A 20,910-nucleotide genomic window follows, 5' to 3' on the forward strand; every position below is an offset into this window, starting at 1 on the left:
TTCCCATCCTCCAAAGATCCACGGCAAACCAATGAGTGGGTCCGCAACCCATTTGTCAATATCCCGAATAGTCCTAACTTGTCAGCGCAGGAGGAAGAGCAGTTGATTGAAATTGCAAATGACGGTGGTCTTAAGAGTGTGTATACACAAATCCGGCGAAACACGGAAGTAAAGCAGCGCCGCCATTACTGCGTTGCCTTGCTGCTAAGGAAGTAGCAAAATAATGTGTTGGTCCCGTAGGCGGCTGTAGCAGACGTTAGCTGTAGATGCGAAATCTTCTTCTTTTTCTTAATTTTTATTTAGTACGTATGCTGTTCAGTGATGCCGGGAAAAGCGTGTTGTGTGGTCGGCTGTTTTAACAACAGTAGGAATATACAGACCTAGAATTAAACCGTTTGTGAAATTCACAAACCTTTGTTGCACATTGAGTGCCCATGTTTACAGGCTTACGGATTACACAGAGTTCCTTGTCGAGTGGAGGACCAAGATGTGCGTTAAAAGTGGATGAAATACATACGATTAATAAAATAATCCTGAATACCTGTAAGAACATGTATTTTACTGCTACAAGTGGTCGTGGCTAATAGTTATTTGCAACTTCTGAAGCTTGTGAACATATTAGCAACACAGCTACTAATGATAGCATTCGGTTTATTGTTGTCATTAATTAATACACGTCTTAATACATTATGTTGTCAATAAATTACCTTAATCGGTAAGTTTTGGCCACTGCCTGACATCATCTACCCAATGTTCCCTTTCACCTGACATTTTTTCATGAGCAGGATCTCCTATTTGATATTCTCTGACAGGATGCTTTCATTGAAAAGCCATTAGCAAGTGTCACACCGTCACACTCCGCAGGCACGCAGTAATGGCTGCAGGCAAGATGGCAGCGCCCATAAAGTTCGCGGCGGATTGGTGTATAAGGAAACCTCTCTGGCGGGTTTTTGGATCAAAACCAAAGCAGAATATCCCGAGATAGCCGTAAAAGCGCTGAAAACGTTTCCCACCACGTATATGCGAGGCCGGGTTTTCGGCAATGACTGAGACCAAATTGCGCAATCGACTGGACATTTCAAACACACTGAGGGTGTCACTGTCTTCCATCACCCCCAGATGGAAGCTTCTTGTTGCAGGGCTCCCACTGATTATCGTAATGCACGTTTTTGTAACCATATTTTGTTATGCATGTTCACACTTACAGATGTAGCTTCAAGTTGTTCAATATTCATAGTTCATATTGTTAAATTTTCACTTCTTCAAGTTCACGTTTTTCACAACAGATCGTTACCTTCACTGTTCATACATAACTGGAGCTAGTTCTTTTCAAGTAATGCATGCACAACACATATGGAACATGGAACCCCCGAAACCCCCCCCCCCCCCCCGCCGGTCCGTGAAAAAAAAAATAGGAATCAAACCGGTCCGTGGTACATAAAAGGTTGGGGACCCCTGTCTTAGAATATGTGTGCCATCACCTGACTAACAGAAAGACACACCTCAGAATATAACCTAACTAGACTGTGCCACCATGGACTATGAAAATGTGCTTGCTCAAATGTAGAAGGCTAGAAGGTCACTAATATCACCAACCATGAAGAACAGGGCACTATGTGCTTCAGGTTATTCGTATTCTAAATTCTATCACTGCCAGCTATCATCAGCCAACTGTCCATGGTAGTCAGGGATGGATTACTGCATGGGCCTACCGGGCCCAAGCCCAGGGGAGACAAGGAGTCAGGGGGCCCAAGCCATTGCATGGAATCATTGCCTCAATATTAACACATCATATCAACATATAGGCTATGAATCTGATTGAATTAAAGTATTGGCCATCCCCAAAATGCCCCAGAATATAGGAAATCCATCAAATACATTTTTAAAAATGTCCCCCGCAACAATTAGTGGGTGGCCCTTAATACATCTGGGCCCAGGGGCCTGAAAGTTCATAATCCATCCATGCTGGTAGTGTCTCACTTTCTCTTTCTCTCTCTTACACACACACACACACACACACCTGTCTGTTTGTCTATCTGATCCTTTACCCTTTCTTTTCATCACACTTACATAAGCTACGGAAGGCCTTACAGACTTCAGCTGGTACTATGTAAAAGTCTATTAAGTCTATTAAACTTGATTTAACAGAGATCTCTGCACTTTGTGCTCTGAATGGGTGTAGGCAAGAACTGACAGAGCAGGCTAGGCCTACACTCAAGCACACTAATAGGCATGAATTGATTGTATTGATAGGGAAGTATTATTTTTTTAGCGGACAATTTCGAGAATTTTAGGCACAATTTCTTGTTAAAGAGATCATCAGCCTAAAAATGTTTTATAATGTTGTATTGTTTATGTGGCCCACTTTTGCACACCTTGTAGGCACCAAACCCTATGCTATAATACCAGCAATGTGAGGTTTATGGACAAAACACCATATTTGACCTTTTCTGAATTTGACCTTTGATTTGGGTCCTTCAAAACCTTCAAAAAAAATGGAGACATGTTTTTTTTTACTCTTAAGAACCCCTAGAACAAAGATATAATAGTCTCCAAAAATTAACATGTGAATCCCACAGGCCCCCAAATTAGACACATAGGCCCCCCTACTAAGGAGCGCATAGGCACTATAGAGCTGCACAGTCCCGGCCACAGCCAAAACGCGGTTAGGTGCCGAATGTAAGATTCCCATTCATTTGTCCCATTGACGTTTGGAAAAATCCGTATCTAAAGAGTTTTACAGCATGTCTTAGGCTAACCAGCTACGGCATAACTCATAAGCATACAACATATCATTTCGAGTGAAAAAACGAAGAGAAAATCCAAAAAAAGTCAAAGGTACAAGACTGTGTACATATTTTCATTTCCGAGCGAAGGAACTACTCATCCCATAAACCACCGGGCCTCACTGAAAAATATATAAGCAGCACGAACCAGCGCGAAATCGTTCATTTCCGGCGACAGCAGCGAACCCTTTCCTCCAAACAGTGATTTTTATATAGTGAATGTGCAGTTAATAGCAGTTATTTCAGGAGTAATCGTGTAAATAATAGTGTTTTGATATTGAATTTTATATTTATCATCGTGTATTTTATATCGTGTGTGTGAAAGCGGTTAACGTTAACGGCAGTGCTTTGTAACGTTACCTGACTCATCCTATGCTGTCATCACTGCTCAGTCGGGCTGATGCATGGTCTGCTCTTGGACCACCATATTCAGTTTATTAATTTGACGTGAATTATTACACAAAATGTTCATTAAATGCACGAAGTATTCCTAGGTTAATGATTAATATGAATCATACAGTATGAAGGCTACCTAGCTAATGTTAACTAGCACTGCTAGCAGCATTAACATTATAACCTCCCTGCTTAGCTAACTCACCACAACTTTGTAGGTCTTGTCCCTCATGCTGCTGACCCTTACAAAACCCACAAACTGACTCTCGGACACACAACAGTCAATAATGTGACCCGATTTAAAGTGGCTTTCACCCCTTTGGACACTCACTAAAACATAATATTCATACTGTGTTGCAGCATGTAGGCTAATGTTAGCTGCATTATGTAATGACATACAATGTCGGAAATGCTAAAGGTTAGCCTGTCGGCTAGTGCTAGCCTACCTGAAAAGTTTGAGTGTTTAAACTAACATTTACAGTGGTCTATTTGATAGTGTATTGGCCCTGACTAAGTTTGTGTGATGTATAAACCCCAATCCTTGTTGATACAAGTACCAATATTCGTCAAGAAAGTTTTTAATCACATTAAGATTTTCGCCATAGGCAGTAAAAAACTCCTCCATCTTTGTCAATATTTTTCCGCTGAGAAAGTTTCAAACTATGACCATAACGGCCTTTCCACCAATCAGAGGCATCACTGTGGGATTGTGGGATTGTTCAGGATTGTGGGTAATGAAGTACTTATCCAAGAGATCGCGAATAAAAGGCATTTATCTCAAAACAAGGTTAGTGCCCCACGAACTCTTGGTGTCTATAGGAGCATATACAATCGCTTAGTACAACCGTAGCTGGTTTTAAGTCTACCACGTGCAGTTAAGTTTTTATGGCTTACACCGCAATTATCAATGGAGAAATTGCATTGACTTTTTACATCCGGCATCGGCTGTGGGCGGGACTGTGCAGCTCTATTTGGGTGTAATGCAAGCATTAGTTTATCGGTTTTAAGGCAAAAAAAATCCGATAACGATATTAACAGATATTACATTTTTATGCTAATACTGGGCCGATATTATCGGACATCTCTAAAAATTATATAGTAAAAAACAATACAATTTGGCCCGTCATACCAAAAAGTATACCGTATGCAAGTTCATGTAGTGTGATAAGAAGAATAATTCAAGAATTTACATTTACATTTAGTCAGCTGATGCTTATCCAAAACGACTGACAGAGCTTTCAATTAACCACATTATAATCAATAGGCCAAAATCATAATTGTGTATCTGTGCCGAATTTCGTAATTCAAGTCCAGTGCAGAACTGAATAAGAAAATCATAATTCATTTAATTAAACAAGGTGAACTTGTCCCCACTGTAGAATGCAGAAATGGATGCTACAAGGAAGGGAATTCAAACACACTCAACACCTTACCATCTATTGATGTCATTGTGGTTCATTGATATATCTGACATTTTTTCTGTTAAAGATTGGCATGGAGACGATAGGACATGGTTGCTTTTGTCGGTGTCCTTATGTGAACTTTCACAGGTAAACTTGCTCATCTTTACTTGCGTACGACTTCACACCAGTGCTTCAGACCAGAGCTGATGCTTCAACAATAGCCGTCACTGAAAAGCTGTTAGTGTCTTTGAACACAGCTGTTCTCACATTAGCTGATTGCGATAAAAATAAACCATTGTTGCCTAATTACCAATTATTCATTACACCTGTGTGTAGTATCTACTTTTTTAGTGTGTTTCACATATAGTATTTTGCAGTATTTCTAAAATACAAAAATACACACCAATAAAGTATTTTGATACAAAATACAGAGCCATTTCCTTCAACCCAATAAAATACAAATGACAAAATACTATTTTGTATTTGAAATACAAATACATATTACATGTTTCAGAAATACTACCCATCCCTGGGAACAGGCAGATTAGCCTACATCTTTATAGTTGACCATATGATGACATACTTGGGTTAATACTGTATTTCACCAGTTAGGGCACCACAATGGCCAGCAGCGGCACTGTGTAGCCTATCTTGACAAGTTTTGGGTTACAATATACAGGTAGTGGCTCTCTGTTGATTTTAATGAGTAGGCCTAAGCCTAAAGTTACAGCATTTCTATCACAATTGACCAGACTTCGACCTTTTGTCTGCTTTTAACAAAATTCTGGCTATGATTGTAGCTTGTATTGCATCATGAGCCATCACTGCGCCTATTGCATTCTACTGTTGTTAGCCTTAAGCCTAGCTCAGTCATTATGTTATACCACATCGCCCTCCATTAGAAGGAATGAGCTGCATTGAGCATAATAAACTGCATTTAGAATTCCAGAATTCAATTTCTAGATATTTTGGTAAAAGTAACTTAAAAGTAATACAATAGTAGTGTAATGCCTTACAATTCAGAGACAGTAATATTATAATGTAACAAATTACTTTGACGATTTTGAAGTAACTTGCCCAACACTGCCTGTAGGTGGCATTAATTATATAGTAAGTGAACCCTGTAGCCTCGTTTTGGTTTAAACAATGGCCGCTGTGTGAATAAGGCGAATACTCCCTTTACTTTGCTGTTTGCATCTTTTTGTACATTAAAAACCAATAGGTCGCGACCGCAAAAGGGGTGCTATCTCTATAGGTAGATATGAACAACGTATGCCTTATGGCCTGAAAAAAGTTCAGTCAAACGATTTTTTTTCACTTTAATCCCTGGTGTTACTGCCCATTACTGCCTGAAGAGAGGGGGGGGGGGGGTAATGATGCCCATATGTGTTACTGCCAATTACTGCCTGAAGAGAGGAGGGGGGGGTAATGATGCCCATATGTGTTACTGCCCATTACTGCCTGAAGAGAGGAGGAGGGGGGGGGGTAATGATACCTGATGAGAGGAGGGGGGTGATGATGAGTTCCTCTTCCCCTCTAGGTTTTTGATCTGTTACCACCGATGGACTCGTTTGTTGATTATGAAGTTGAAGATCCAGTAGAGTGTCTGAAAGTGAGACCTCGGCGATCTTCTCTGTACTATCCTCCGCAACGCTCTGCAACTGATGCCTTTGCAGTTTTCCAGGTCTGAAAAATAAGCACTTGAACACAGAATAAGTCCATATCCTAATGTCCATAATATCTGTGAAGTAGGAGTCTATCTGCGTCTGTGTCTGTTTTAGAGGTTGGGGCTGAAGGCTGCAACTAACCTGGTTTTGCGTCTGTGTCTGTTTTAGAGGTTGGGGCTGAAGGCTGCAACTAACCTGGTTTTACGGACACCAGACTGCTTACTGTACCGGGGAGAGACGTACCACAAGGGATTCGGTAAAAGCACTTCAACATGAAACACACTGTAGACCTTGAATTGAGACACTGTAACCTAATTTAACAATGAGGCTCATTTTACTTGGTGTTTGTAGACCTGACCATTGACCAAGGCCTCTGATTACGTCAGCTGCTCTGGCCTCTTTTTCCTCCGCATGAACGCCACCTGCATGTCTTCCATTTCCGCGGCCTTTGATCCATACAGGGCGTATGCTGGAGGGACGGTGTCCCAAACTCTGACGTACTCCAGAGGACAGGACCTCTACAGTCCTGTGTCAATGCCATCGCCATAGCAATTAACACTACACAGTCCTGTGTCAATGCCATCTCCATAGCAATTAACACTACACAGTCCTGTGTCAATGCCATCACCATAGCAATTAACACTACACAGTCCTGTGTCCATGCCATCTCCATAGCAATTAACACTACAGTCCTGTGTCAATGCCATCGCCATAGCAATTAACACTACAGTCCTGTGTCAATGCCATCGCCATAGCAATTAACACTACACAGTCCTGTGTCAATGCCATCGCCATAGCAATTAACACTACACAGTCCTGTGTCAATGCCATCTCCATAGCAATTAACACTACACAGTCCTGTGTCAATGCCATCGCCATAGCAATTAATACTACAAAGTCCTGTGTCAATGCCATCGCCATAGCAATTAACACTACACAGTCCTGTGTCCATGCCATCTCCATAGCAATTAACACTACAGTCCTGTGTGAATGCCATCTCCATAGCAATTAACACTACAGTCCTGTGTCAATGCCATCGCCATAGCAATTAACATTACACAGTCCTGTGTCAATGCCATCGCCATAGCAATAACAATGGCTCCCAAGCCTCTCCGAAGGCCTCCAAGCCATTTGTAAAGCAGAGAGCAGTTTGCTGCTTGCACTGTGGGTGGCAGTAGTAGCACCTTATTTCCAGATCAGCGTAGCATCAGAGATATGGCACATTCACTGCCTTCAGATCAGCGTAGCATCACAGAGAGATATGGCACATTCACTGCCCTCAATATCAATGGGATCAGATCTCTTACGAAATTCTTACCTTTATGTCAGCAATAATTGTTCAGGCGCAAACACAAATTCACCATTTAACAATCGAGGGACATTTTCTAAATCAGTGAACCCCATTTTAATACCTTAATGCTGTCTGTCTGTGTCTGTCTGTGTCTGTCTGTGTGTCTGTCTGTCGTTGTAAAGGATTTGGTCAGCGTCAGTAGGTCAGTAGGTATGGGCGCTCTACCTTTCATGTCCACAGATGCAGGCAGACTATCACCTCAAGCCTCTGCTGCTGACGTGGGGGGTTAATCGTGATGAGCACCGGTGCCCTGACGTGGGGGGGGGGGGGGAGACTGGGGAGGGAGCAGAGAGGGCAGTTACTGCAGGAATCTGCTACACATGTTGTACGAGTTCGTTTCTCCTTGATAGGGTATCCCGAGGTGGCCTTTGGAATTGCTGCAAATGCTGCACCAGTTGCTCCAGTGCCGGAAAATGTTGGTGTGACTATTCGTACAATCTTCCCTGAGACGTGGATCTGGGAACTGGCAGAGGTCGGGTAAGTGGCCACGTAGAATCAGGGATCCTGTTTCCAGCACTAGATCCCCATCACCATTGCTCCCCATATCCAGCCCCATCACCATTGCTCCCCATATCCAGCCCCATCACCGTTGCTCCCCATATCCAGCCCCATCACCATTGCTCCCCATATCCAGCCCCATCACCGTTGCTCCCCATATCCAGCCCCATCACCATTGCTCCCCATATCCAGCCCCATCACCGTTGCTCTAACGTTGCTCTAATGTTGCTCTAACGTGTGTCTTCACAGGGGGTCTGGAGAAACACAAGTCCCTCTCACTGTCCCTGACACCATCACCACCTGGGAGATGGAGGCGTTCTGCCTGTCCCCCCAGGGCTTCGGTCTGGCCCCCCCAGTTCAGCTCACTGTGTTCCAGCCCTTCTTCCTGGAGCTCTCCTTGCCCTACTCCATCATCCGTGGAGAGACCTTTGAGCTCAAAGCAACAGTTTTCAACTACCTGCCCCAGTGCATCATGGTATTACAACAGTTTTCAACTACCTGCCCCAGTGCATCATGGTATTACAACAGTTTTCAACTACCTGCCCAAGTGCATCATAGTATTACAACAGTTTTCAACTACCTGCCCCAGTGCATCATGGTATTGCAACAGTTTTCAACTACCTGCCCCAGTGCATCATGGTATTGCAACAGTTTTCAACTACCTGCCCAAGTGCATCATGGTATTGCAACAGTTTTCAACTACCTGCCCAAGTGCATCATGGTATAGCAACAGATCATGCTCTGAGCATAAGGACTTTGAACCTTCTGGTAGCCAAAGTGTGTTCTGATTGAATTACTTAATTAGCTGTGTGTGTGTGTGTGTGTGAAACTCGATTCCCTCTCTAGCTTTTTATTTCAACATACCGTATTCGCCCCACAGGGTTACATTGTAGAATCATCCGACGTTGCTATGAAACATGGTGCCCATGATTTGAGTTGTCCGAACTCTTTTTATATATATATATATATGGCTCTGTTTAGTAATATACTGTGTACTGTTGCATCTCGTGTGTGTGTGTGTGTGTGTGTGTGTGTGTGTGTGTGTTAAACGAGTCCCTCTCTGGTAGGTCACAGTGACTCCAACCCCTTCATCAGACTTCACTCTGACCCCCTCCTCTGATGGCCAGTACTCCTCCTGCCTGTGTGCAGATGGGAGAAAGACCTTCAAATGGACACTGGTGCCCTCTGTACTCAGTGAGTAACGTTGAGAGAGTTAAAGGAAAGTGGGTAACTTTATTAGACACTGGTGCCCTCTGTACTCTGTGAGTAACACTGAGAGAGTTAAAGGAAAGTGGGTAACTTTATTAGACACTGGTGCCCTCTGTACTCTGTGAGTAATGCTGAGAGAGTTAAAGGAAAGTGGGTAACTTTATTAGACACTGGTGCCCTCTGTATTAGGTAAGTAACGCTGAGAGAGTTAAAGGAAAGTGGGTAACTTTATCAGACTCTGGTGCTCTCTGTACTCTGTGAGTAATGCTGAGAGCGTAGAGACACTGTAGTAGTGGACACTGCTGAAGCTGACCTGGGAAACTTGCCTGCAGGAGAGATGAGCGTGACTGTGAGTGCGGCCGCTGGGCCGTCCCAGACTCTGTGTGGCAATGAAGTGGTGACCGTCCCAGAGAGAGGCCGCGTAGACGCAGTCACTCGCTCCCTCAAGGTCAAGGTAGGCCTGCCAGTAGTCCTGCACAAGATCAGTCATTTTGAAGTCCCAAGAAAATCTCCAAAGAACCTCTAGAGCTAAAATCACACTTCTAACATCTGTAACTTCTCTTCTGTAAGGCTGAAGGAACCGAGAGGGTTAGAAGTTTCAGCTGGCTCTTATGTCCAAAGGGTGAGCTCCAATCTTCTGTATCTATAGTTCACGTGTTGTCCTAATGCATACTCTATGGAATGTATTAATAGATTCTTGTGTTAAAAGGAAACTGATGCTATTCTTGCATGCACTGTTATGTCCATGTAATTTGCCCAGACCATGCCCATGTTAGACCACTGGCCATTGGCCTGCTTGGCCCCCAACTCAGTTCCATGTTGTATCCACAGGGGGCGCCCTGACGGAGGAGGTGGAGCTGACCCTCCCAGGGGATGTAGTTAAGGGATCAGCCAGAGCCTCTGTGTCTGTACTAGGTACCAACATTCACATACAACACACGCTTCATATGCACAGCAGAGCCTTACATTGAGCCTTTCATTGGCTCACTGACTGCTGAAACCCTAACCACGTTTGTCCAAGAGAGCCTTACATTGGCTCACTGACTGCTGAAACCCTAACCACGTTTGTCCAAGAGAGCCTTACATTGGCTCACTGACTGCTGAAACCCTAACCATGTTTGTCCATGTTTGTCCAAGAGAGCCTTAGATTGGCTGACTGACTGACTGCTGAAACCCTAACCATGTTTGTCCATGTTTGTCCAAGAGAGCCTTACATTGGCTGACTGACTGCTGAAACCCTAACCATGTTTGTCCAACACTCCATGCCTCCTGCAGGAGACATCATAGGTCGCGCTCTGAAGAACATCGACAGCCTCCTGCAGATGCCTTATGGTTGTGGGGAGCAAAATATGGCCATCCTCTCCCCAAATATCTACATTCTGCAGTACCTGCAGAACACTGGCCAGCTCACTGCAGACATTAAGGAGAAGGCCACCAATTTCCTCAAAAGTGGTGAGATGTTCTCTTCCTTTTGACAGTAGAGGGCAGTAGAGGGCACATGTCTATGTTCATTATTATGTATCCATCCTGGATAGTAAACTCCTGAACAAGATGACACCTCTAACTTTAGAGTTCTGTGTGGTAGGCATGACTAATGACTATTTCCCATTTACCTTTGTAGCACCGGGTTGAACCCCTTTTGCCTTCAGAATTGCCTTAATTCTTTATAGCATACACTACCACTACCTCACGGGATCAAAAGAGTATATATACTTATATATACCAGTCAAAAGTATGGACACACACACACACACACACACACACACACACTACATGGTACAACAATACCTACAACATCCAAACTATGACAGAAGACAAAGCTCTCTAGAAATATATTATTTCCATGTGCCACATTTCATATTCTTCACTGTTTACCTCTATATCAAATTTGTTGATAATTGATAATTATTTTTTTGATTTGATATTATTAAAGCCAACTTCATTCTTTTGAAGCAGTGCCTCCCTGTGGCCACGCCCCTGGACACGCCCCTGATCTTTAGTTGCTGCCATGTGATTGGCTGAATAGATATCTGTTAATGAGCAGTTGAACACATGTGCCTAATAAAGTGGCTGGTGATTTGGAACATAATTATGAGTAATCAACAGGATACCAGAGGCAGCTGAACTACAAGCTTCCTAATGGAGCATACAGCACGTTTGGAACAGGAGATGGAAACACATGGTGAGTCCATCCTGGTTCACAAAGTAAGACACCTGTAGACCACAAGACTGTTGATGTTGTTCTATCACATGGTTTTAATCTGGACGTGGTTGATGTAATAGATACTGCATGCTCCGACCACAAATCAGTAACGTTTAATGCGCCGTTTCCCATGATGCAACACATGGCTACTAAAACGTCACAGTGCCACTCAAGGAGGTCCTCCCCCTCTACGGCCTCAAGTGCATCCTCCCCGATCCTCATCTGCACTGAGCACTGATCAGGTGGCTGTTTTTAAAGCTAATAAAGCGTAACTCTCACCAAAATGCAACCTAGGGTCGTCTTGTGAATGTACCCAAGTCAAACTTTCATTTAAAAGCATAATTAGGACAGAAGCGCCACTTTTAAGATTGACAGTATTGTAATGCCCTTTATACTGGAGTTGATGAATCATCTCTTGCAAGAGTTAGTACAAAACGCAACCGCTAGACTGCTTACCAGGACAAGGAAACAGGAACACATCACTCCAGTACTGCCGGCCGTGCACTGGCTTCCTGTTAAATTTACAATCCAGTATATATCCAGTGTTTTTAAATCACTAAATGAGCGTGCTCCCGGTTATGTCCCAAACATGCTGAACTTTTCCACTCCATCACGAGCACTAGGATCTGCATCCCACGCAGAGCTGCAGAGCCCGAGCGAGGAGCGGAGCGGATGGAATTTTGTTGGAGCGCTTTTTCCCCTCTGTTGTGCTCCAATTTCGCTCCGATTCCGCTCACACCAAGAGTCTGAGGCATGCCCAAATCCACCCAGATTTCATGTCTTCGGAATGAAACCAAGACCGTTACATTTCAAAGATATTGGCCATAGTAAGTTCGTTAGGGATGGAGTTGCTAAATATTTTAGAAAGGAAACTGAAAGTCATAGCCTAGGGCCTACTGTACAAGCGTACTATTCCTACAAAACAACTAGATGCTAATAATTTAGAGCAAGAACAACCATGTGGTGGTTCCAGTGAGTAAAGATTAATTTTGGAATTTAAGGAGATGTGGAATTTTGTGGAAACATGAGTTACGGAGAGCAAAAACGTGAGCAATTAGAATATGCTTCATATCAAGTAGCCTAAGGCTGAAGTATAACTTGGATGCTAAACCTGTATTATTTAGGCAATTAATCCCACTGATCCTTTTAGTTTTAGGTTTATGTGTATTGACGTTACCAAGCTTGTTCGTTGTTGCACTGTCGGTGTTGCGTTATCTTTTACAATAAATGTTCTATGAGTGACATTGCTGTTGCTCTTAGATCTTTGGGATTTACGTTTTCTAAGGTGACAATTCGGCTTGTAGATTATTTCTCCCTCTTTTAAATTGGAGCGAGCCTGGAGCGATTTCACTGGAGCGGGAGGATTTTGAAGTGAAGCGAGATTGAGCGGAGCGACCTCACGTGAATTTGAGCGGAGGAGCGGTCGAGTGGACAGCCACCGGAGCGAGGAGCGGCCGAGTGGACAGCCACCTGAGCGAGGAGTGGCCGAGTGAACAGCCACCTGAGCGAGGAGCGGCCGAGTGGTCAGCCACCTGAGCGAGGAGTGGCCGAGTGAACAGCCACCTGAGCGAGGAGCGGCCGAGTGGTCAGCCACCTGAGCGAGGAGCGGGATATTGGCACCGCTCAGCTCCACTCACTAGCTCTGATTCCACGCACGCCTGGACACACCCCCTTCCCGCAAACAGAAAGGTGACTGTGCTTTCAGTATCCATGCAACGCCTCTGGAACAGCTTACCACCGGAACTCTAATCGGCATCACCTGTGACTGTTTTTAAATCTTTACTAAAAACCCATCTCTTCAGCCCCAGCTGTGGCGCAACTGGCTGGGGCACCTGCACCGTACGGTGGCGGCCCGGGTTCGATTCCCGCCCCGTGGTCCTTTCCGGATCCCACCCCTGCTCTCTCTCCCATTCACTTCCTGTCACTCTCCACTGTCCTATCATTAAACGCATAAAAAGACAAAAAATTAAATTATATAATAAAAAAAAAACATCTCTTCAGACTTGCTTTTAACAGCCACTGAGCCCGTGGAACTATGGATTTGATGCCACTTGTATTTTGTCTGTATATTTATACGTCTGTCTCTCTTGTTTTGTTTTTGTCTGGAGGTGTCAGCTGTAGTTGATGCTTGAATCATCTTTTAAACTCTGTCTTTTTTAACTGTGAAGCACTTTGGAATGTAATGTGCTATAGAAATTAAAATGACTTGCATACAATGCTTAGACCACAGCTCTTACCTCTGGACAGAAGCAAACTCAGCATTGTGTCCATCTCTTCTCCCAGGCTCACTGCATTTGTGTTGAGGTCGTTTGGAAAAGCAAAGTCCTTTGTCTACATTGATCCAAAAGTTATAACGGATGCGAGCACTTGGCTTGGAGGAAACCTTCGACCAGATGGTGTTTTCAATATGCAGGGGAAACTCTTCAACAACAGAATGAAGGTCTGACCTGTATGATGCTACTCATAAACAAACTCCTTATTTGGGATGGATGCTGAATTTTCAGTGTTGATGAGGGTTTTTCATTGTTTTCTAGGGGGGTGTAAGCGATGATGTAACAATAACAGCTTACATCGCTGCATCAATGCTTGAGCTGAATATGAGCACTGTTACGGTAGGTAAATCTGTCTCAAACCATCTCCTCTATCAAAGGTTTCATTCAGATGCTTTATCTTTTCCATAGCTGTCTAAACATGACTAGAAAGTCATACCCCTTTGTACCACTCATGAGAAATATAACCTTTGACCAGAATGTTTAAAAAAAGAATCTATTTTTATTACTTCAGCAAGAAACCATGAGGTTCCTGAAGTCCTCCGCCAGTAAGCGCTCCAACACCTACACCACCGCTCTGCTGGCCTACACCTTCAGCCTCGCTGGGGAAGCAGACCTCCGAGCTGAGCTGCTGAAACACTTGGACAGTGTAGCGACCTCTGCTGGTAGGACGCAGTGTGCCACAACCGACATAGATGAGCGAACACGTGCACCTGCTCCCTTTATCTCCTACGGCTCATGTCTTTATCTCATACGGCTCATGTCTTTATCTCCTAATCTCCTACGGCTCATGTCTTTATCTCCTAATCTCCTACGGCTCATGTCTTTATCTCCATACGGCTCATGTCTTTATCTCATACGGCTCATGTCTTTATCTCCTAATCTCCTACGGCTCATGTCTTTATCTCATACGGCTCATGTCTTTATCTCCTAATCTCCTACGGCTCATGTCTTTATCTCCTACGGCTCATGTCTTTATCTCCTACGGCTCATGTCTTTATCTCATACGGCTCATGTCTTTATCTCCTACGGCTCATGTCTTTATCTCCTACGGCTCATGTCTTTATCTCATACGGCTCATGTCTTTATCTCCTAATCTCCTACGGCTCATGTCTTTATCTCATACGGCTCATGTCTTTATCTCCTAATCTCCTCAGGCTCATGTCTTTATCTCATACGGCTCATGTCTTTATCTCATACGGCTCCTGTCTTTATCTCATACGGCTCATGTCTTTATCTCCTAATCTCCTACGGCTCATGTCTTTATCTCATACGGCTCATGTCTTTATCTCATACGGCTCATGTCTTTATCTCCTAATCTCCTACAGCTCATGTCTTTATCTCAAACGGCTCATGTCTTTATCTCATACGGCTCATGTCTTTATCTCATACGGCTCATGTCTTTATCTCCTAATCTCCTACGGCTCATGTCTTTATTTCCTAATCTCCATACGGCTCATGTCTTTATCTCATACGGCTCATGTCTTTATCTCCTAATCTCCTACGGCTCATGTCTTTATCTCATACGGCTCCTGTCTTTATCTCATACGGCTCATGTCTTTATCTCCTAATCTCCTACGGCTCATGTCTTTATCTCATACGGCTCATGTTTTTATCTCATACGGCTCATGTCTTTCTCCTAATCTCCTACGGCTCATGTCTTTATCTCCTAATCTCCTACGGCTCATGTCTTTATCTCATACGGCTCATGTCTTCTCAGGGAGTCTCCTGCACTGGTCTCAGTCCTCATCAGAGCAAGCTGATTCCCTGGCGGTGGAGACGAGCGCTTATGTGCTGTTAGCTGTTCTCACCAAACCCGCGCTGACGGCTGCAGACTTGGGCTATGCTTCCAGGATCGTCAACTGGCTGGTGAAGCAGCAGAATCCGTATGGAGGCTTCTCTTCCACACAGGTGCTCCACACACCTTTCTTTTCTAAGCTTCGTGTGTGTGTGTGTGTGTGTGTGAGCTGGTCTCCAGCTTCAGTGGTTGCCCGTGCTGACGGCTGGGTGTGTGTGTGTATGAGCTGGTCTCCAGCTTCAGTGTTTGCCCGTGCTGACAGCTGTGTGTGTGTGTGTGTGTGTGTGTGCTGACGGCTGTGTGTGTGTGTGTGTGTGCTGACGGCTGGGTGTGTGTGTGTGTGTGTGTGTGTGTGCTGACGGCTGGGTGTGTGTGTGTGTGCGTGTGTGTGTGTTCTCTCAGGACACGGTGGTGGCGCTGCAGGCTCTGGCTCTGTACGCCACCAAGGTCTTCAGCCCACATGGGTCCAGCACAGTGACCGTGCGGTCAGCAGGGGGCGACACACACCAGTTTGATGTGAACCAGCTCAACACACTGCTGTACCAGGAGGGGGCGCTGCGCCACGTTCCTGGGAAGTACAGAGTGGACGTGAAGGGCTCTGCATGCGCTTCTGTGGGGGTCAGTGGAAAAGAACTTCTCCTCTGTTTCTAAACTATTGATGATGGATACTCTGTCCGTGACATTTCTTCACATCTCTTCTGTAACAGGTCGCGCTCTTCTACAACATCCCCACTCCCAGTAAACATTCAACCCTGAGCATTACGACTCAAGCCAAGCCTCTGACTGAGGGACAGTGCAACAAGGCCGATGGGCAGCAGGCCTTCAGCCTCCACATCACAGTCCAGTATGGAGCGCCATGCAACGCCTGCTTCTGTTCTCTTTGACTGAACTAGTCTGACCGCATCCGTTCTAATAGTTATTCCTCCTTTCTTGTGCAGATACACATCTGTTCTAATAGTTATTCCTCCTTTCTTGTGCAGATACACATCTGTTCTAATAGTTATTCCTCCTTTCTTGTGCAGATATAACGGACCACTGCAGAGCACCAACATGGCGATAATAGATGTGAAAATCTTATCTGGGTTCACTGCTGACACTGAAAAAGTAAGTTGTCCAATGTCCCTCCTACATCTGTTGCTCTGTGTGCACCATCTATAATGTTACTGATGGAGGCTGTGTTGCTCTGTGTGCACCATCCATAATGTTACTGATGGAGGCTGTGTGTGTGTGTGTGTGTGTGTGTGTGTGTGCACCATCCATAATGTTGCTGATGGAAGCTGTGTTGCTCTGTGTGCACCATCCATAATGTTGCTGATGGAGGGTGTGTGTGTGTGTGTGTGTGCACCATCCATAATGTTGCTGATGGAAGCTGTGTTGGTGTGTGTGCACCATCCATAATGTTGCTGATGGAAGCTGTGTTGGTGTGTGTGTGTACCATCCATAATGTTGCTGATGGAGGCTGTGTTGGTGTGTGTGTGCACCATCCATAATGTTCTTGTGTTTTAACAGCTTCAGGGCAGCAGGTTTGTGGACCGAGTCGACAGCAAAGATGACCACATCCTTGTGTATCTGTCAGAGGTAAGGCCATCTGTAAGAATCCTGGTTTTCACTGAAACATGCTGCACCTACTTGCACTCTGTCCATCTGATGTGATGTGTTTCTTTTGATTTCCAAACAGGTTCCAAAGGATATACCTGTTCACTGCGAACTGACCATCCGACAGGATCTGCCAGTCACCAACCTGAAGCCAGCAGGGGTCAAGGTGTATGACTACTACCAGACCAGTAAGACCCCATAGACCAAGACCAGCATTACATATATGTATAATTACATTGCCATGGATATATGTATAATTACATTGCCATGGATACAGCAGTGCTAGTAAGCCCCTGACCAATGAAATCTCTCTCTCTCTCAATCAGGTGACCAAGCTGAGGCTGAGTACTCCTCCCCTTGTGCAGGTCAGTTAGTCTGCCGAGTCCTCTAAAGAACAATCACCACAACAGGTCCCAATATTCTATTTAACGTGTGTGTGTGTGTGTGTGTGTGTGTGTGTGTGTGTGTCCTCCCCTTGTGCAGGTCAGGGGACAGCTGAAGGAAGAGGTCATTAAGTGGAAATTATTTTGACATTTCAACCCTTTAACTTGCTGATGTGTTGACATGATGTTTTTGAGATTGTATATCTGTAATAAATACTGCAATCCTAGCATTTGTCTCATGTTCATACTGTTCGGAGGATTGTCAGTTGAAGACTATGTTTATGAAAGAATATGAAAAACAATATTACCGTACATCCCTGCTGAAAAAAACAGCTAGAAACCAGCTTATGCTGGTCTTTGCTGGTTTTCTTCCAGCTATTGCTGGTCTTTGCTGGTGTAGCTGGTTGGGCCACCAGCTGGATATGCTGGCGTGACCATCGGAGGAAGCTGCTCATGCTGGTGTGACCAGCCTGTCTTGTGGGATACAGCTGGTGCAAGATGGTCATGCTGGTGACCAGCCTGTCAAGCCGGTCATGCTGGTTTGCTAGAATGACCAACATAAGCTGGAATGGCCAGTTAAACCAGCACTGTAGACCAGCAACACCAGCTAAAATGACCAGCTTGAGGTGGTACGACAAGCAAAACCAGCTGAATTACCATCATAAGCTGGGAAAACCAGCCGAAGGTATGTTTTCGCAAGAGTTTTGCTGGTCTAGCAGGTCAACCATCATAGGGTGGTCAAACAAACTGGTTAACAACAGGGATGTAGAGCTCAGCATTGTCATTTTATGAAGGAATATGGTTGAAAACAATATCATGAAACAAGGAACATTGTTATATATGGGTTCACGGCATCCTGATAAAAAAAAACCATAATATCCACAAGTGGTGATCATCAGGGACTTGAGGAGATCTCAAAATGGATCAGTAGCAGCTCCCGCTACGGACAGGTGGTTTTTATTATGATTTTAAATTTGCCTTACAACTTTAGCTTAATAGAAGTGGTTGAGAAGAGGGCAAGTGTGCCGCGCTGCTGAGAAGTGGCTTTGACGTCACGTGACATGGCAATGTTTGCAGTGATTTGGTATTTTCTTCAAGCTGTGGTTCCTAGGTTTAAGAAGAAACACATTAACAGCAAATCTACTCCTTCCCATTGTACTTGGTACAACTCCTTTTAACCTGGATCTTTATGTTTAACCTTCTATACTAATGAGCCCATGAGTGCATTCACATCTTTATTTGTAACCTGGGGTACTTCTATACTAATGAGTCCACAGAAAATTTCGACGACACACAGTGCACAGCTACAGTAGTCCCTAGATGCAGAGGCGATTCTAGAGTCTGGGGGCCACAAGCAAAAATTTCAAGGGGGCCCTACCGACCAGTGTTCATCACCATTATGTTAGGCTATAAATAATCTGATGCCAACGGAAAATTTATTAAATAAAATCCAAATGTTCCAAACATGAAAGACTTTATCCAAAGAAGTTTATTTTTTATTCTTAAATAAGCTACTTGGTTGACCCATCTCCTGACAATGTTACAATGTGTATTGTTTGCTTACAAGAATTATTAGCATGCAGAGTGAGAAGCGAGCTAAAGGAGTTGGAGCTGGAGAAAAATAGCTGGGCCTATAAACAGGAATGGAAATAGCTGGGCCTATAAACAGGAATGGAAAGAAAAAATTGCGTTCATCTTACCCGGTTTCACAAATGCAAAACCTGTGTATCAGATATGCAAAAACGCTGTCACGATAAATATCATACCACACTACAAAACGCAGCTATTTGCTCCAAACAAGCACAGAGGCGCAATATTGAAGCGCTGGCCGAGGGCTATGCAGAGCTAACAGGATCCAGTGCGATCTGGGGCCTCATTTATAAAAGGATTGCGTAGAAACCATCCTTCATTTGATCTTAGATCATGTACATGAAATGATCGTACATGTGATTCAGAGAAAACGAACGTACGCACAAAAAAACGTGCGTACGCCACCCTTCCAGATGTGCCCATTATAAATCACAAATGAACGTCAACTTGTGCGCAGCCGGATGGTTTTAGGTCTCCGCCTTGTAAACACCCCCTCATCAATATCATTAGCATATGTGTTAATGAAATCAATGGCCTAAAAGCTGTAGCTTATGTAAAATTATATATTGAAAACATTGTATAGGCCTAGCCTTTGCCATCTGATGTTAACTAGCCTATATGCGTCAGTTCGAATAGCTTACCTAATTATGTTTTTTCCAGCAAAGCTTTCTGGAAAGAGATCGTATGCATCCATGTCTATTGTCCTGTGCTCGCTTTCATTCCTTTTGCTTGCAGGAATGTGAATAATCAACATTTCGTATGTTTAGGCCTACTTTGTAGAAAAAAAAAGGGTAGGCCTATGAAGGAAAGACCTCTAGGCCTATATAATCCTGTACGTTATGGTACGGTAGGCTACGTATCCAATATGACCCAGGGTAATATGCTGATTTAGCCTACAAAACAGAGGACTAAATTATAAGCGTGATATGTCATGTAGGCTTAACGTTTCTTTTAGGGTAGGCTATGTTTTTGCTGAAAAAGTAGCCTAGTTCGCCGGTCATTTTTCATTCATTCTGCATATCTTTGCTATCATTTTCTTTCAATAATGTCCAATGGCTTAAACATTGTCCTTTATTGTTTGCTTTAGGCTTACCTTTATATTTTATCCTACATTATTCAGCTCACGTATTGTCATCTGATCTTGGGCACTGCCAGTCAAAAAAAGCAAACAGGTGCGCGCTCTGCACCTCTTTACGCAACTCCGACGCAACACTAAATATGAAGATGCCCTGCTTTCAGAGGATAACTTCCGTCCCTTGGTTGTGTAGGCTATATATGATATAAAATATCGATAGCCTACATTGTATAGCTTACAGTCAAATATTACCTTTTTGTTACGAAGAGCAAATTAGGATGTAGTGGAGGCTAAACGCGAGTAAACGCAGTTTATCCTCCTCTGAAATTTCATAAATAGAGTTTAGGCCTACCCACCTCTTATTAGAGTTTATCCACCTCTCAAAAAAGTTTATTCACTTTTAACATTCAAAACCGTATGATCAAATACTATCCTATATTCCCAATACTGCACAATAACCTCCAACATTATCAAACTGTTCGAATGCCTTTTTGAATGCCTTCCTCTCCTAAACGAGGGCAATTGGACATTTGATGGTCAATATTAGATTGGTGAAAACACTAAATATACTAGATCGATCACCTGTAAGAATGTTTCAATTATTCCATCATAGGTCTTGGTGTTTTTTTTTTTTAGATATTGTGAAATAAGTAAGCTATACGTCTTTTCACTTTCTTAAGTGGGCTAT

At 43.8% G+C, this 20,910-nt stretch overlaps 1 protein-coding gene across 1 annotated transcript in view; it reads left to right on the plus strand.

Moving 5' to 3' along the window:
• LOC143130814 (alpha-2-macroglobulin-like protein 1) overlaps positions 1–17,784 on the plus strand; it is a 48,738-nt gene extending 30,954 nt beyond the window's left edge. The window contains exons 16-36 of the mRNA XM_076290037.1: positions 6,123–6,266; positions 6,418–6,505; positions 7,951–8,077; positions 8,348–8,573; positions 9,166–9,292; positions 9,640–9,761; positions 9,878–9,929; positions 10,139–10,222; positions 10,583–10,759; positions 11,414–11,489; positions 13,794–13,950; positions 14,045–14,122; positions 14,295–14,445; positions 15,501–15,691; positions 15,981–16,196; positions 16,286–16,422; positions 16,601–16,682; positions 17,088–17,156; positions 17,257–17,362; positions 17,501–17,539; positions 17,658–17,784. Coding sequence (XP_076146152.1) covers positions 6,123–6,266; positions 6,418–6,505; positions 7,951–8,077; positions 8,348–8,573; positions 9,166–9,292; positions 9,640–9,761; positions 9,878–9,929; positions 10,139–10,222; positions 10,583–10,759; positions 11,414–11,489; positions 13,794–13,950; positions 14,045–14,122; positions 14,295–14,445; positions 15,501–15,691; positions 15,981–16,196; positions 16,286–16,422; positions 16,601–16,682; positions 17,088–17,156; positions 17,257–17,362; positions 17,501–17,539; positions 17,658–17,689 — 2,481 coding nt within the window. The 3' untranslated portion in view covers positions 17,690–17,784. The remainder of the gene's footprint in view (positions 1–6,122; positions 6,267–6,417; positions 6,506–7,950; positions 8,078–8,347; positions 8,574–9,165; positions 9,293–9,639; positions 9,762–9,877; positions 9,930–10,138; positions 10,223–10,582; positions 10,760–11,413; positions 11,490–13,793; positions 13,951–14,044; positions 14,123–14,294; positions 14,446–15,500; positions 15,692–15,980; positions 16,197–16,285; positions 16,423–16,600; positions 16,683–17,087; positions 17,157–17,256; positions 17,363–17,500; positions 17,540–17,657) is intronic.
• The last annotated feature ends 3,126 nt before the right edge of the window (positions 17,785–20,910 follow it).

This window comes from Alosa pseudoharengus, unplaced genomic scaffold, assembly GCF_046254945.1.
Source record: "Alosa pseudoharengus isolate Yale_2024_CS ecotype anadromous, Long Island Sound unplaced genomic scaffold, YU_APseudo_1.1 YU_APseudo_1.1_scf_18, whole genome shotgun sequence".
Classification (NCBI taxonomy): Eukaryota; Metazoa; Chordata; class Actinopteri; order Clupeiformes; family Clupeidae; genus Alosa; species Alosa pseudoharengus.